This window comes from Portunus trituberculatus, chromosome 10, assembly GCF_017591435.1.
Source record: "Portunus trituberculatus isolate SZX2019 chromosome 10, ASM1759143v1, whole genome shotgun sequence".
NCBI lineage: Eukaryota > Metazoa > Arthropoda > Malacostraca > Decapoda > Portunidae > Portunus > Portunus trituberculatus.
In genome coordinates, this window is record NC_059264.1 from 11,651,777 (window position 1) to 11,669,909 (window position 18,133).

General features: G+C 43.8%; 1 protein-coding gene and 1 pseudogene across 1 annotated transcript; both read left to right on the forward strand.

Moving 5' to 3' along the window:
* The first annotated feature begins 9,037 nt into the window (after positions 1 to 9,037).
* LOC123502048 lies at positions 9,038 to 11,851 on the forward strand (annotated as a pseudogene).
* A 2,130-nt stretch (positions 11,852 to 13,981) lies between these two features.
* Positions 13,982 to 15,444, forward strand: LOC123502215 (cuticle protein 21-like). Its single transcript, XM_045251468.1, has 2 exons — positions 13,982 to 14,006; positions 15,054 to 15,444. The coding sequence occupies exons 1-2, from the start codon at positions 13,995 to 13,997 to the stop codon at positions 15,342 to 15,344; spliced, it is 303 nt and encodes a 100-aa protein (XP_045107403.1). The 5' UTR covers positions 13,982 to 13,994; the 3' UTR covers positions 15,345 to 15,444.
* Positions 15,445 to 18,133: the final 2,689 nt, after the last annotated feature.

Genomic DNA, 18,133 nt, shown 5'->3' on the forward strand with positions numbered 1-18,133 from the left:
CAAATTACCAATGACAACCCCCTTCCTCCCCTCTCCCCACACACACAACCTCAACAATGCATCACTAACACATCATAATATCATCTCCTAACACCACCTCACCTCCCCTCTCATTCTTGCATCACACAACAGCGGCATTAGCGTTAGCATTCCCACGTCTCTCGGCTGCCGCACTTCACACAACACACGGTAACCTTCCCCTACGTACACACGGCCTTCCCTGACACACCCCGAACGTCATGGCTGGTGCACTTTCGCCCCATCACGCTGACGCAACACACTGGAGCTCGAGATGGCCACTAGTAAGTATTAAAATGATGATCTACCGCGTGGTATTCTTTGCTCCCGCCGTGCTAACAAGGCTACAGGAAGACTGAAACCCGCGATTCTGCTCTCCTCTCCTCTCTTCTACCTTCCTCCTCTTGTCATCTCTGCTATGTCTCTCAAAAGACTTTCCCTCCTTGTTTGGCGCAGTAGAGGCCTCGTAAGACACAGAATCGTGGTCTAATAATTGATAATGTAAATCTGTGTGCTTGACTTTCTATTTTAGTTCTTGTTGTTTTTTCTCATTGGAATTATCATTATTTTATTTTCTAATCTGATAAAAGAAAGTGGTCGATGATAATTGATAATGTAAATATGTGTTCATTTTTTTTTTTTTTTTTTTTGCTCTATTTTGTGTGTTAGTTCTTGTTCTTTTTGCTGTTCTGTTTTTCAGTGTTAGTGTTTGTTCTTATTCTCCTGTTTCTTATCTTTGCTATGACTAATAATAAATGTTATTATAATGCATACATTCATGCCCTAATTCTTTTTTTTTTTTTGTGTGTGTGTGTGTGTGTGTGTAATAACTCTTCCTTCTTAATATTAGTCAGCACAATCAAAGCGACAATCTTTTCGTTGCTGTTGTTGTTTTTGTTGAAGTTTTCTTTTTCTTTTTCTTCTATTTATTTCTTCTCCTTTTTTCCTATTTTCTTCTTTTCTTCTTCTTCTTCTTCTTCTATTTCTTCTATTTATTCCTTTGTTCCTTACCGTTATCACTATCATTACTAGTATTTTTCCTCTTTTTCATTTTTCTTCTGCTCCTCCTCCTCCTCCTCCTCCTCCTCCTCCTCCTCCTCCTCCTCCTCCTCCTCCTCCTCCTCCTCCTCCTCCTCCTCCTCCTCTTCCTCCTCCATCTCCTCGTGTTTCTCCTCCTCTTTCCTATTATTCCTGCAGGTGGACACGGAGCTGATGATACGGGGACAGTAGTGCCTTGTTTCCCTCAGTAAGGCTGCAAGACATTTCCAGGAAGCTCAGCATGGAAGGCACAAAAAGATAACAAAAAAGTCTTCGTATATGAAACATTTATCAAACCTAAACTTACTTGTCCAATATATATACTTTTTTTTTATTGATGCTGTCGTTTATTCATTATATATATATATATATATATATATATATATATATATATATATATATATATATATATATATATATATATATATATATATACATTTTTTTTTTTTTTTTTAGCTTTACGTTGCATGTTCTACTGATGCAGATGTAATAGTTGTGCCTATATATTTCTTTTGTTTGCTTTTTTTTATCGGACTGCGCCAAATCTGCGTTAGTATCAGATGGAAACTTTATTACTTTATATTATTTTACTTTTTACTATAATGCTTATTTTTCTGGGGCATTAAAATTTATATCATGATGCACATACATTTTTCTTTGTTCATTATAACCCGTCTTACAGTGAATCGAAGACTTTTATCCTACATTCGTTTAGGCTTTGTTTGATGATCCTCTATTTGTCTACGGCATTACATTGCATACAGTGGTGTAAGCTTTCTTCCTTTTCCTCATTATGGGTTTGTTTCAAATTGAATATAAGGAAAAATGGGTAATATTTCTGCTTTACACCTTTTTTTATGCTTTATTGCAGGCGTGTCTCGAATTGGTGTCCAAGATTTCCAAACGACCCTGCATCACCAGGAAACAATTTCGAGTTTAGTTGCGTCGTGTCTTTGTTTCGACTGACTTCTCATCTGTCATCTTGACCACTTTCAACAAGATCCAATATAGTCTAATGGAATTTTCAAGGGCATTTCCCTGTCTCTAAACGTGTTCGTGGTGCAGTGACGATTTTTTTTTTCTGAATTCGAATAAAAATCTGAGCTCTGGTTCGAACCCAAGCAAGGGAGAGTCGACGTAAAGCTCATTCGTCTTTTCATCTTTCTTTTAAACACATCGATGAATGAATATCCGAGAAACATAGGGAAGATAAAAGAGACCTGGATGTACACATGGCCCAGGGTTCCGATGTGAGCATCCTTCTTTTGGACACACCGATGAATGAGTACCCGGGACACATAGGGAAGGTAAAGGAGACCCGGATGTATACCTGGCCTAGGGTTCCGAGGTGAGCGATGCCACCACAGACAGGGATGAGCACTGAAACTAAAAGCGCTATAGAAACATACCAGCACCTAATACACGCGCATCTATAGTGCATGTCCCCCACTTAGCATTATCTGCCATGATTGTAATGATGTTTTAACAAGGACTTCGTATGGTAAATGCAAAAGACAAAAAAGAAAAGAAAGAACCAGAATAATCATCTTTGTGGCCTTTGAATTCATGCCATCCGTGTTCGCTGTCACTTTCTCTTGCAATGTATTCACTGTCCTTCGTGGTTATCATGTCCTCAGTCACTCAAAACCAGACACGACGGCGTACGCATACAGAGCACGAGTCACAGCTGCCGGAAAGGGGAAATAAATCTACTAACACTTCTTTGTGCTGGAAAAAGCGAAACGTACACACGATAACATCTTTTTTAATTCTATATTTTTCTTTCTGAGACGACAAGATGAGAGAACTTTTCTCTTTTATTTATATAATTATGGAAAAGCGAAGCAACCAATACTTTATGAAACTTTATAATGAACTTTTTTGGAGCGGCAAAACAAGAAAAACTTTTTTCACTTACTTATTTCATTTTATTTATCTATTTGCTATTTGTTTTTTGTTTTTCTTTTTGCTAGGTGTTGGTCTTCCTAATACACAAAATTCAATAGTAAAACACACACACACACACACACACACACACACACACACACACACACACACACACACACACACACACACACACACACACATGTAGACAAATAGACTTCAGATCACATAAGGTCGAATCAGGGTACATTCATCTATGTCGATTTCATGAATAGATAGAAAGATACTCATAGAAACATAAGATTTTACATCACGTTATAGAGAATCAGTGTCAGCTCATCCATATAGATATATACTGCATATATACAATTAGCACAGCAAACCAAATAATCCGAGACACACGTTTCATTCAGTTAAGATGAGAACATGAGGATTATTTAAGAATGTTTTGCTCTCACTACGAATATTTTCCAAGATAACAAAAACTATTAGCCGGGTTCACAAGAATGTTTATCCTTTTAACCCCTTCAATACTTACTTTGAGATGTGTGTACGATTAGACCATTTTATTGACATTAGAAAGTGTCTATGGAGGTCAGAAGATTAATGGCCAGAGTCTTCACTATTCTAATCACCCATTCTCATGTTCACCCACAACTTATGCCACTCTACTCACGCCATGACCTTGCGTCTCCTCTTACAAGGCTCCAGTACCGCCGTGCATGAATAACGACTCTGGCAGCAGGTTTTTATTAGAAGATAGAACAAGTCAGTTTAACCCTTTTAGTTCTATGACGCGATTTCATATACATTCTACTTACTATTTGGTGATTTTATACAGCTTCAGAAACTTACATGGGGTATTAAAATAGTGAAGTATGTGGCCATTAATCATTTGACCTCCATAGATAGTTCCTAATGCAAATAAAATCGTTTAATCATACCCAAAATCAAGGTAAAAATCCGACTCAGTATTGAAGGGGTTAAGTATCAAGTCCATATTCCGAAACAACTTCCCGTTTCGCCTCCACTATGCTTTCAAAACGCTCTGGTTGGTGAAGTGACACTGGCTTTTAATGGTGCCTTTACGGTGCTAGAGACATAATTGCAGGATTTACCAATTATTATCATAAGAAACAGTCTTGAGTACTTGGCTAATTGGTTAATCATATATGTGGTGTGATATTAACCCCCTCAGTACTGAGAAGCATTTTTACCTTGAGATTTGTGTACGATTAGACCATTTTATTGACATTAAGAAGGGTCCATGGAGATCAGAAGATTAAAGCATGGAGTCTTCACTGTTATAATCTCTATATAAGTTTCTGAGGCTGTATAAAATCGCCAAATATTAAACAAAATGAATATAGAAACGCGTCATGGTACTGAAGGGATTTAATCGTGGTGAGAGGAATAAAGGATTTCAATCTGAAGTACAAAATTATCTTGGTGAAAGAGCAATACAGGTAGTTCAAGTTACACGGATTCTTTTAAGAGTGTTTTTTTTTCACGGTTTTAGTGACAGCCCAACGAGATTTCTGCACTATGAATAGAAAAAACACTCTTGAAAATGCGGCTAAACATCTCTGTGACCTTTGAAAACAGCCACGTTGAGAGAACAAACCGTTACAAAATGCAGACCCTGAACTAAGAATGCAAGTCAATCATGTCAACACAAGTCTCAGCCGCGGGTGGGGGCGTAACGCATTGCAGTCTGCGGTGAGTGTCTGCAGCGCCACTCCCTCAGCGTCAGTCGGTCACAGTCAGTGCTCTGGGCGCCACGTGCTTGGTGCGCCGTTTACTGGCCAACGGGACATGGTAGGAAATAAAAGCCTTGATGAATCCCGTTCCATCATGACGCGAGGCAGATCGTGTGTGGCAAGGGACGTCAAGAACAAGAGGAGTTAAGGAAATGGGAGACTGGCTGATCTGCTTTACTTAATCTTAGAGAGAGAGAGAGAGAGAGAGAGAGAGAGAGAGAGAGAGAGAGAGAGAGAGAGAGAGAGAGAGAGAGAGAGAGAGAGAGAGAGAGAGAGAGAGAGAGAGAGAGAGAGAGAGAGAGAGAGAGAGAGAGAGAGAGAGAGAGAGAGAGAGAGAGAGAGAGAGAGAGAGAGAGAGAGAGAGAGAGAGAGAGAGAGAGAGAGAGAGAGAAAGAGAGAGAATTACAGTACAGAGCTTCTTCAGTCTATCATTTTCATAGGTCTCCTAGTTCACTATTTTCTGTACTCAGCCAAAAAAAAATGATAATAACAATAAAGATGAAACAGATAAAGATTGTAGTAACATCATCATTATCATTAACATAGCACAGCTGTCCTTGTATCACACATAAGCATCACGACTCTTTCTTAGTCTACAACACACACAGAGATCTAATTCACAGGGAGTTTCTCTATTGCACTGTAAAAAAAATACTAGATAAGTAAAGAAAAAATCAATAAATCGTATCTTAACACCATTATTCTTATCTTCCTTCTCTAATTGTATCAAAATTAATCTCTGCAGTAACAGGACACGTTTTCATATTATTTTTGGTTACTATTTAGTGATTTTATACAGCCTCTGAAACTTATGTGGGGATTAAAATAGTGAAGACTCTGGCCATTAACCTCCTGACCCACATACAAAGTTCATAATGTAAATAAAATTGTCTAATCACACCCAAAACTCATAGCAAAAACACGTTACTATAGTGAAGGAGTTAAACATAACATCTCTTATTCAGTTTACGTCTTTTTTTTTTTTATACCATGTGGGCTTTTCACGGGAATTTATGGGCTAAAGGGGATACTTTTTAGGGTACCTCCTATCTTAAAGCCCACCCGCTAGGAAACCGTTGCCCCGAGTGAGGAAGCCCAATTTACACTCAGACCGTGGACAGGATTCGAACCCGTGCGCTTGGAGACCTCTAGGATCCCAAAGCACGCATGGTTCCACTGTACTAGTGCTATTACAATGCAAGAGATAAGTGTGTTAAGCTACAAATGGCGGGCTGGAGTTGCAGGCAGTGTGTTAATGCGTAAGGTGAAAGGATGGGGTGGCGGGCTCCAGGGAAGGTCTTCAAGGTGAACGGTATTGGAGGACCAGGTAATGACGATAATAAGGTAATAATAACAGGGTAAATAGCGCTGGTGGAGTGGTGGGAGTGGTGGCAGTAGTGGCGGTGGTAGTAGTAGTAGTAGTAGTAGTAGTAGTAGTAGCAGCAGTAGCAGCAGCAGCAGCAGCAGCAGCAGCAGCAGCAGTATTATTAGCAGCAGCAGCAGCAGCAGCAGCAGCAGTAGCAGCAGCAGCAGCAGCAGCAGCAGCAGCAGCAGCAGCAGTAGCAGCAGCAGCAGCAGCAGCAGCAGCAGCAGCAGTAGCAGCAGTAGCAGTAGTAGCAGTAGCAGCAGTAGTAGTAGTAGTAGTAGTAGTAGTAGTAGTAATAATAATAATAATAATAATAATAATAATAGTAGTAGTAGTAGTAGTAGTAGTAGTAAAAGTAGTAGTACAATAATAATGACAATAATAATAACAATAATAATAATAATAATAATAATAATAATAATAATAATAATAATAATAATAATAATAATAATAATAATAATAATAATAACAACGAAGAGTAAGACAACGAGAGTGAGAAGGAACAGGAATGTCAAAGCAGCGCCTCTAGCTCTCCAAATTCCCTAGAGTGACGGGGGACCCAGACCTTGCAGTGACTGCCTCAAGGCCGCTCTCCTCCCTGCGTCCCTCCCTTGCTGGCCCCTCTTTGCTCCCCCTTCACACCGTCAACACCTCTGTATTTTCTTCGCTGCCTCAAAAATAACTCTTTTGGCTACCCTCACCCCCTCTGTGCTCATGACGTCAGCGCCACCCAGCCGCCACCGCCACTTTATAAGCGGGCCGAGAGTCTGTAGGTCCCTCCGCTATACGGATGTACTTCTCACTCCATCCTCTCTATTTGTCATTCTTTTCCCTTCTACTGGACCATATTCAATTTTCCTCTTTCACGGTGTTTTGGTTGCTAAGGGACACTAGTATTTCGCCGCCATTTACGTAGAGGTGCGGGGCCCTCGTTCCCTGCGTGGGCGGCCCGGCGCTTGTGTGTGCTTGGTGTTTCCTTATCTCCACCTGACCCGGCCCTCAAGACTCAAGAAGAGGAAACAAGAAAGTAGAGTGATACATCACTGAAAACCATCTTGCGCCTGGGTCAAGCCCCAGTGACTTTACTCTCCTACTAAAGCTCCCTTCTTATCACCCACCTATTCTTCCCCTATCCCCACTTCCCCCCTCCGCCTTTTCTATCTATATTCCATTCCATTCCATTCCAGAGCAGCCATCAGTCCCCGACGTACATCAGCCTCCGCCCCATCCTACCAGGCCCCCGCCCCGTCCTACAAGGCACCCACCCCGTCCTACCAGGCCCCAGCCCCGTCCTACCACCAGCCCCGCCCGTCCTACGCGTAATGCTCCTCCTGACTGACAGCCAAGTCTTTCTGTCTCTGTAAATACTCCATCACACCAGTGCGTGCCTGCTTCCTGCACACCAATAAACCAATGCGATAAAACGCCGTCCTTCCTTCATACTGCTGTTTCCAGCCCTCAACACAGCCCTTCCTTCCCTTCCAGACAACACACACTCGCTGTCACTTGTCATCAAAGGAAATTGCTTTGCTCACTTTTCCTTGATGTAAAAATCAATCGTTTCTCTTACTCAACAAAAATTTATTGAAATTAGTTAGCGAAATGTAACTCTTTCCCAAGATATTTTATCTTTCACCTTCAGGAATAGAAACAAACTCTTCCGCCCTTCCGGCAAGTTGTGTTCAAGGTTTTCGAAAGGAAGATGTTTGCAACAGAATTCCTGAGAAACCCATAAAGACAACGCAATGCTTCACAATTCTATGACAGCATTAAAACCAAACATGATGAACAACAAAACATTCCGAAATTGTTTGCAAATTGGCAATCTTTAAGCCATTCAAACATGTCACTTTGTTCTCTTACTTTCCCGTGCTTCCTAAGCCTCTTCTCATTTTAACAAATGCAGCCAAACAAATGTTGCTACATGACTGCGGTGACATGCAAAGGAGGAGGAAGAACAGAGAGAGAGGAGGAGGAGGAGGAGGAGGAGGAGGAGGAGGAGGAGGAGCAGGAGTATTGTGTATATGGATTACACAGGTTAACCAAAGAGTAAAACAGCCTGAAGTTCTTGCATGGCTTTTGGGAATTAATCCAAATTAAAAGTATTTATAAAGAAATTACCTAATCATTAACGTCAGAGGAGGAAGAGGAGGAGAAAAAGAGGTGGAAGAGGAAGAGGAGGAACAGGGGGACAAGGAGAAGGTAGAGGAATACAGAGAAAAACGAAGTAAGACCAAACAGTAGCTAAACAGAAAGCTGATTAAATAGCTAAATTCTACATTGAGTAATAGCGACAGAGAACATCGCTCCAGATGAATGTGGCAGGAAATATGAAGTGCCACTCGTTATTAAGAATAAACTCAAGGAATTTGAGAGGAGAGTGAGAAAAGAATGGTGTACGTACATTTGTTTTATGGGAAAGAATGTGAGGAGAGTGAGAAAAGAATGGTGTACGTACATTTGTTTTATGGGAAAGAATGTAAGAGATTGACAGTTATGTAATGCGGTGTCTAAATATTTCACAACATTCAGTGAACTAAGGCCACAACAAAGAGAAGGTGAACGACAACGACATCGACAACGACATTGTTGGCGATGACAAGGACAACGGTAACAGTGACGATGAAAACATGAACAATAACGACGACACTTACGATAACAATGATGACGGAACTGGACGACAACGAAAGACCAACAAGGAATTAGATATAGGGAGGAGAAAAGTGCCGAAGAACACTGTCCAGGACAGCCTGACTGGACACTTTTACCCACGATCATATGAAGTGACGCGTGGTGGAGAAGGACCCGAGGACTGACGAGGCACGCCGCCCGGTGGTGAAGGCTGTTGTTGTATTAAGTGTAGATTCGCGCCCACTGAACGTTAACCCTTTCACTGCTGGCCAGTCTTCACGTATTCATCCATGGTATCTAAAATATCCATTTCTCGTACTTCACTTTCTTAAATACGGACATGCGTAGTTCAACAACATTGAAATCAGTGGTTCTTACCTGGCGGCTCATGGAAGACTGGCGGTCCGTGGTGACTTTAAGGTGGTGGACAAAATGTTCACTGTATTTGCTGATAAAACCGAAATTGAGCTTTCATTTTGATTGATTATATCAAAATAAATAAATAAAGGTGAATTTTATTACAATTTCTTGAAAGCTAACTGCAATCTTTAAGTTGTAGTTGTTAAGTAATACTTGGACTCATTTATCAGTGTTATCTACATTACATGTTAAAGGTTCACGCCGCTACACGTGGTCAGGCCCTGGGTACACACTGGAGCTGTGCGCCTCACAGCGGCACGCCATCGTGCTAATGTCTGTCAGCTGCCGCGCGGCAACCTCACCTGTGAAGTGGTGTGGACCACTGGGGCAGCGACCCCCAGCCACCGAGCTGCCATGTTTATTGGTTGGGTCATTTGCCCGGCACTCTTACACAAGGCTGGACGTGACTTTGATTTTGGTCTTGTTTTCTTCTAAAATATATTCATTTACAAGGAAACAGAGGAAAATGTGTAGAATTCACTTATTATATCATGTGATGTATTGTGTATATTTAAGCGGTTTACACAAAACTGAAATTATCGACATTATATTTGCTTTACTAGTTTGATGATTCATGAATTGAAAAGAGTTGAGAACCACTGCACTAAATCAGCCTCATATTCTTCTTTTCTTTATATTCATATCAACATTTTGTGACAGTGATTTCAATCTTTACAAGACCAACATAGAACTTGAAAAACACGCTTCAAGACATGTTTAAGCTAAAACGGGTGAATATCTATTTCAATATTCGTTAACTGACTGTTTGATTTAAGACACTGCAAATCTAGTAATGATCAGATACTTGAAGGAAAGGCGTGGCATGGCGAGTCAGGCGGCAAGAAAAGACACAGCGTGGCTGTAGGAGAACGCAGCGATGGAGCAGCAGAGACTGGATGAGGCCGCAACGCAAGAAGTATATAATCACAGATTAACTAATGAAAAACAAATGGATATTCGAATTAAGGGTTTACTTGCAGTGCGGTGTGGAAGAACAGGATGGAAATCAGATGAAGGTGTGCTAAAAGAGCGAATTTTCTTACGTATCAATTTCTCACCCATAGGGAAGGCTGCTGTGAATGCCGATACCCTTGATAAGGCAATACCCGGAACACCAGGAACATCTACAGGTTATACTTACAAAACAGTATTCTAACTCAACCAAAACGTTCAGAGGCAGGATAACCAAACCTTCAATATATACAAAAACCCTTTAGAAGCCTAAGAACACGAAATATCCAGGCGCTTTAGCTTAAAACATTACAAGATACACTTACATCATCACCTCTTTCCCACTTCACTCCTGATACGCCCACACCTATCCACCTCTTTGCCTCTTTCCGTGTGTCTGACACAAGCTTCCTCCTTTCCCTCTCTCCTCTTGTAAGGTCACCGTCACGCCGCTCCAGTCCCTTTATAAGCGGCCGAAGAGGCAGAGCAGCCACCAGTCCCCGCCGCGCCTCACACACAGACATGGCCCTCAAGGTACTCCCTCTCCCTCCCTCATGAGTGCACACACTGCCCCTCAAGCACAAAACACAGCCACAATAACTCCCATCACACACAAACAAGGCGCCAAAATCACTGATTCCTCTTCCTCCACCAGCTCGTCCTCCTGTCCGCCCTCGTGGCTGTCGCCCTCGCCGACAATGCCCCCTACAGGCCGCCCCCTCCTCCTCCCACCTACAGTGCCCCCGCCCCTTCTTACCGCGCCCCGCACCATCCTACAACGCACCCCAGCCAGTGGTGAGTTCCTGTACACCTACAGAAGCACACACACACACACACACACACACACACACACACACACACACACACACATAGATAGATAGATAGATACATCATTTACTGACTACAGAAACAGATACATCAATAAATACATAAAAAATCCACAGACAAGTGAAATACTGTAGTCCACAAAATTATCAAGTCACTCAAATAGCAATTATATCAACCTGAAAGCTCCCATAAAAATTCCCGTGAATAGAAAAATGACCAAACTTACATAGACTATTCAATTACATACCTATACTCATTCTTAACATGTAAAATACACATATCCAAAATAGCCAACTATCTTTTTCATTTATATTTTTGCAGTAAGTTGTATAATATCTCACAAACTACTTCATTTTCAAAATTATTGAAGATGTCCTCCAGTGTGCGGTAGGCATATCTGTTCCTGAGATGTTGTGTCTGGGTACAGCGCTCCACCACGTGTCTTTCTGTCTGTATTGCACCACAATACACACACTCTCTCTCACACACACACACACACACACACACACACACACACACACAATCACCGTCCCTTCCTCCCCACCCACAGAGTCCCCCCAAGTATGACTTCAGCTGGAACGTCAAGGACGACTATTCCGGCAACGACTACGGCCACCAGGAGGCGCGACGGCTACGACACCCAGGGATCCTACTACGTGCAGCTGCCCGACGGCCGCCTGCAGGAGGTCACCTACACCGTCAACGGCGACTCAGGCTTCGTGGCCCAGGTCAACTACCAGGGCGAGGCTCAGTACCCAGCACAGCAGGGCTACGGCTCCGCCCCGTCCTACCAGGCCCCCACCCCCGTCCTACCAGCAGCCCCGCCCGTCCTACGCGTAATGCTCCTCCTGACTGACGGCCAAGTCTTTCTGTCTTTGTAAATACTCCGTCACACCAGTGCGTACAATGCAATAAACCATTATGATAAAACACTGGCCTTCCTTCACTCTCCATCCTCAACTTCCAACTAAATTCTAAATATATTCCTTCAACTTTTTTATCAACTCTCCACATTGCTTCCCCCCTAAAGCCTCGCTCCGTTCCGCCCCATGGCACCAACCTGTGACGTTCCCTCTGCCTGTTATGTGTTTCCTGAAAAACATAACAAATACCAGGAACGAGGGCGTCTTATTGTAGAACAAGCATTTTCATGAACTTTGAGATGAAGCAAATAAAAAAGAAGAGAACCAGGCACTCGTCCATTCCGTCCTCTTTTACCAACATAAAAAGGCAAGGAACGGAAAACGCTATCCATGATGTACCACACTGCAAATATATACATACATTGAAAATTTAAGCCATGAAATGAATTACAGATTGGACAACACCACATTATCTCTAGTGCCTCGACCAGCCTTCTACTAAAAATTGTGTTTTATCGAAAAGAAGAAATGAGAGAGAAGAAAAAATTAAGCCAAAATAGCAATGAGGAGAAAGATAAGAAAACAGCAACAAACACTCTCTGCCAGGCTGGAACATTCAATAAACACCTGACTTGGTCCATTATGAAAGGCCCTGCTAGGTAAGTGATGAGGGGCAAGGAGGGGTAGTGAGGGGAGGGGTACATGCCTGAGAGTAGCTGGGTCGGGAGTGGATTGGGGCTGGTAAGGCTGGTGAGGGAATGGGTGAGGGGTTGTGAGGGGTGGTGAGGGAAGGGTGAGGAGCTGGGAGGGACTAAGTGGCTGGGAGAGGCAGTGAAGGCATGGGTGAAGGGCTGGGATTGGCAGTGAGGGAGAGGTATATGGATGAGAAGGACAAAGTGGGGATGAGTGAGGGGATTGGAGGTGCAGTAAGGGCAGGGGTGAGGGGCTGGGAGGGTAATGAGGGGAGTGGCACTGCGATTTGGTAAAGGCCGGACCAATAATGAAAGTTCGTGAAACTCAAACTTACTGGCGACGTTCATGAGAGAGAGAGAGAGAGAGAGAGAGAGAGAGAGAGAGAGAGTGTGTGTGTGTGTGTGTGTGTGTGTGTGTGTGTGTGTGTGTGTATGTAATTCACTGTTTGATCTGCTGCAGTCTCTGACGAGACAGCCAGACGTTACCCTACGGAACGAGCTCAGAGCTCATTGTTTCCGATCTTCGGATAGGCCTGAGACCAGGCACACACCACACACCGGGACAACAAGGTCACAACTCCTCGATTTACATCCCGTACCTACTCACTGCTAGGTGAACAGGGGCTACACGTGAAAGGAGACACACCCAAATATCTCCACCCGGCCGAGGAATCGAACCCCGGTCCTCTGGCTTGTGAAGCCAGCGCTCTAACCACTGAGCTACCGGGCCGTGTGTGTGTGTGTGTGTGTGTGTGTGTGTGTGTGTGTGTGTGTGTGTGTGTGTGTGTGTGTGTGTGTGTGTGTGTGTGTGTGTGTGTGTGTGTGTGTGTGTGTGTGTGTGTGTACCTGTCTGTGTCTGTATTGTCTGATTTGAAAGGGATGTGATTCATTCACACAAACACCGCGGGAGGGAGTCAGACAACAGAAGGGACAGTATAACATGGGGACTGAGTTACAGTTGTACAGAAGAGAAACACACTTCTCTGGAATACGCAGCACACAGATAATACAGTGACGGATGGTTAAGAAGGGAAGCAGAAATACAAGCAAATAGTGTTAACGGAAGCCACTGTTCTACTGTGTGTTATTAGAAGCTGATGGTCAAGGTGATAATGATGATAAGGATGATGATGATAATCACGCCTGTGATGATGATAATGCGGTAGAAAACATGAAGCCAACAAAGCAACTGCAAGCAGTTTTTTTTTTTCACACAAGTCGTGTCGCTTTCTAAAAACCAAACAGTGTTGCACTCTGGCCTTGCCACGCCCTCTCAACGCCCTCTCAACGCCACGCCACGTGCTTTTCTTCCTGGTCTCCTCCCTCACCCCAAGTTCATCATTTCCATCACTTCTCCTTCCTTACATTCTTCGTGACTTCCCTTCACATCTTCACCTCCTAACGTCATTCTGTGCTTCTCGAATCAATTACTATTATTTTCTCTGTGCTCGTGACGTCAGCGTCACGCCGCCGCCGCCGCCACTATATAAGCGGGCCGAGAGTCAGAGCAGCCACCAGTTTCCAACGCAACTCAGACCCCGACATGGCCCTCAAGGTACTCCCTCCCTCCTGGAGTGCACACACTACACCTAATGCACCCAACACTCCACACCTCCCGCACCCAACACTCCACATCACAAGCTGTCTCCAACACCCACATATGCACCCCGCCACATCTCCAACACACCGCCCTCACCACCACGCCACAGCGCCCCAGCAACATGCCCCACCACCACCGCAACCACGCCCTCAACACACACAACCTGTTCCCAACGCCCCACACACACACTCTGCCCCCAACGCCCCACACATGGCACCACCACCACCACCACGCCCCACACACACACTCTGCCCCCAACGCCTCACACATGGCACCACCACCATCACCACCACCACCATACCATCCCTACACCACACACATACACACTGCCCCCACCGCCCCACACATGGCAACACCGCCACACACCATGACAACGCCTCTCAGCGCGTCCTGCCATCCACACTGATTCCTATTCCTCCACAGCTCGTCCTCCTGTCCGCCCTCGTGGCCGTCGCCCTCGCCGACAACGCCCCCTACAGGCCACCCCCTCCCCCTCCCACCTACAGAGCCCCCACCCCATCCTACAGCGCCCCCGCTCCATCCTACAATGCACCCCAGCCAGTGGTGAGTTCCCTACACTCACACTCACACACACACACACACACACACACACACACACACACACACACACACACCGCGTAGTGTAGTGGTTAGCACGCTCGACTCACAATCGAGAGGCCCGGGTTCGAGTCCTGGTGCATCGAGGCAAATGGGCAAGCCTCTTAATGTGTGGCCACTGTTCACCTAGCAGTAAATAGTTACGGGATGTAACTCGAGGGGTTGTGGCCTCGCTTTCCCGGTCTGTGGAGTGTGTTGTGGTCTCAGTCCTACCCGAAAACCGGTCTATGAGCTCTGAGCTCGCTCCGTAATGGGGAAGACTGGCTGGGTGACCAGCAGACAACCGAGGTGAATTATACACACACACACACACACACACACACACACACACACACACACACACACACACACACAACATCCCTCTCTCTCTCTCCCCACATACAGAGTCCTCCCAAGTATGACTTCAACTGGAACGTCAAGGACGACTATTCCGGCAACGACTACGGCCACCAGGAGGCGCGCGACGGCTACGACACTCAGGGATCCTACTACGTGCAGCTGCCCGACGGCCGCCTGCAGGAGGTCACCTACACCGTCAACGGCGACTCAGGCTTCGTGGCCCAGGTTAACTACCAGGGCGAGGCCCAGTACCCAGCACAGCAGGGCTACGGCTCCTCCCCGTCCTACCAGGCCCCCGCCCCGTCCTACCAGCAGCCCCGTCCGTCCTACGCGTAATGCTCCTCCTGACTGACGGCCAAGTCTTTCTGTCTTTGTAAATATTTCATCACACCAGTGCGTGTCTGCTTCCCACACACTAATAAACCAATGCGATAATACGCCGTCCTTCCTTCATCCTGCGTCTAATTATAGGCCCGTCAGCTTAACTTCAGTTGTGGGTAAACTAATGGAATCAATAATAGCGAAAAACATTAGGTAACACCTAACTAAACACGGCTTGATAAATCACACACAACATGGATTTACGAAGGGGAAGTCGTGTCTTACCAACTTGTTGAGTTTTTATAGTAAGGTTTATGAGGCGGCAGATAAGGGTGATAGTTATGACATTCTATACTTAGATTTCAGTAAAGCTTTTGATAAAGTACCTCACCAGAGGCTCTTAAAAAAGGTTAAAGCACGCGGTATAGAGGGTAAAATATTAGGCTGGATTAAAGCGTGGTTAGACGACAGGCGACAAAGGGTTGTAATTAATGGTTCGAATTCCGAATGGGGAGAGGTTAGTGGGTGCCACAGGGCTCAGTTTTAGGGCCATTATTATTTATAATATATATCAACGACTTGGATAGTGGAATTAATAGTGATATCAGTAAATTTGCGGACGACACAAAGATAGGTAGATTAATTAGGTCCGATTCGGATGCCAAAGCTTTGCAGGCTGACTTGGATAGGATGAAAGAATGGACAGATAGATGGCTAATGCAGTTAAGTATTAACAAGTGCAGGGTCCTGAGCGTAAGTAGAGATAATCCAAACAATAGGCACACAATATATAACGTGGCACTAGGAAGTTCCAAGTATGAGAAAGATCTAGGAGTCATAGTTAGCTCTGATCTCGGTACAAGGAAGCAATGTATTGAGGCCAGAAATAAGGCAAATAGAGTATTAGGTTTCATTTTTAGAAGTGTTAAAAGCAGGAGTCCTGAAGTAATACTTGTCGCTGGTCAGGCCACATCTTGACTATGCGTTACAATTCTGGTCCCCACATTACAAGAAGGACATAGCTCTGTTGGAGTCAGTGCAAAGGAGGATGACTAAAAGATACAGGAATGAGGATATACCCTATGAAGAGAGACTGAAAAACTTAGTCTGCATTCCTTAGAGAGACGTAGGTTAAGAGGAGACTTGATAGAAGTATTTAAGTGATATAAGGGTTTTAACAGAGGTGACATGAATGTAGTTCTTAGGATCAGTAGCGGGCACAGAACCAGAAATAATGGGTTTAAACTTGAAAAATTCAGGTTTAGGAAGGAAATGGAAAGAAACTGGTTTTCCAACAGAGTCGTTGATGAGTGGAACAGTCTCAGTGGGCATGTAGTCAGGGCTGAGTCAATAGGGAGCTTTAAAAGAAGGTTAGATAAGTTCATGGATGGGGAAGATAGATGGAATTAGGTAGATTAAGCACACTGGGACTGCCTCGTATAGAGCTGGCGGCCTCTTGCAGCTTCCCTCCTTTCTTATGTTCTTATGTTCTTATGCTATTTCCAGCACTCTAAGTTTCTTTTGCCTTCTCTTTATAGTCCACAACCCATCACGATCAAAAATAAATTGTTGTCTTACTTTAGATACAATAATCATTAAACATAAAAAGGGAATCAAACAAAGCTTCATTAAGAAATAATGTCTTATAATGTTTTCTTCTAATCATTCGACCTTTCATCTTCAGTAATTCAAGCAAAACCACCATCTTCCTGATGCCATCTTCAAAAAGTGATCACACAAACGCCATTATATACTGATTCGAATAAAACAACAAATAATTCTGTAAGTATTGTTTTACTTTTCCTAATAGCCTATCAAAACTAGGGCATTTGATTTGCCCCACCCGAAAGCTTTCAATATGAGTGATCATATCAAAATAAATAAATGAAGGTGAATTTTATTACAATTTCTTGAAAGCTAACTGCAATCTTTAAGTTGTAGTTGTTAAGTAATACTTGGACTCATTTATCAGTGTTATCTACATTACATGTTCAAGGTTCACGCCGCTACACGTGGTCAGGCCCTGGGTACACACTGGAGCTGTGCGCCTCACAGCGGCACGCCATCGTGCTAATGTCTGTCAGCTGCCGCGCGGCAACCTCACCTGTGAAGTGGTGTGGACCACTGGGGCAGCGACCCCCAGCCACCGAGCTGCCATGTTTATTGGTTGGGTCATTTGCCCGGCACTCTTCCACAAGGCTGGACGTGACTTTGATTTTGGTCTCGTTTTCTTCTAAAATATATTCATTTACAAGGAAACAAAGGGAAAATGTGTGTAGAATTCACTTATTATATCATGTGATGTATTGTGTATATTTAAGCGGTTTACACAAAACTGAAATTATCGACATTATATTTGCTCTACTAGTTTGATGATTCATGAATTGAAAAGAGTTGAGAACCACTGCACTAAATCAGCCTCATATTCTTCTTTTCTTTATATTCATATCAACATTTTGTGACAGTGATTTCAATCTTTACAAGACCAACATAGAACTTAAAAAACACGCTTCAAGACATGTTTAAGCTAAAACGGGTGAATATCTATTTCAATATTCGTTAACTGACTGTTTGATTTAAGACACTACAAATCTAGTAATGATCAGATGCTTGAAGGAAAGGCGTGGCATGGCGAGTCAGGCGGCGAGAAAAGACACAGCGTGGCTGTAGGAGAACGCAGCGATGGAGCAGCAGAGATTGGATGAGGCCGCAACGCAAGAAGTATATAATCACAGATTAACTAATGAAAAACAAATGGATATTCGAATTAAGGGTTTACTTGCAGTGCGGTGTGGAAGAACAGG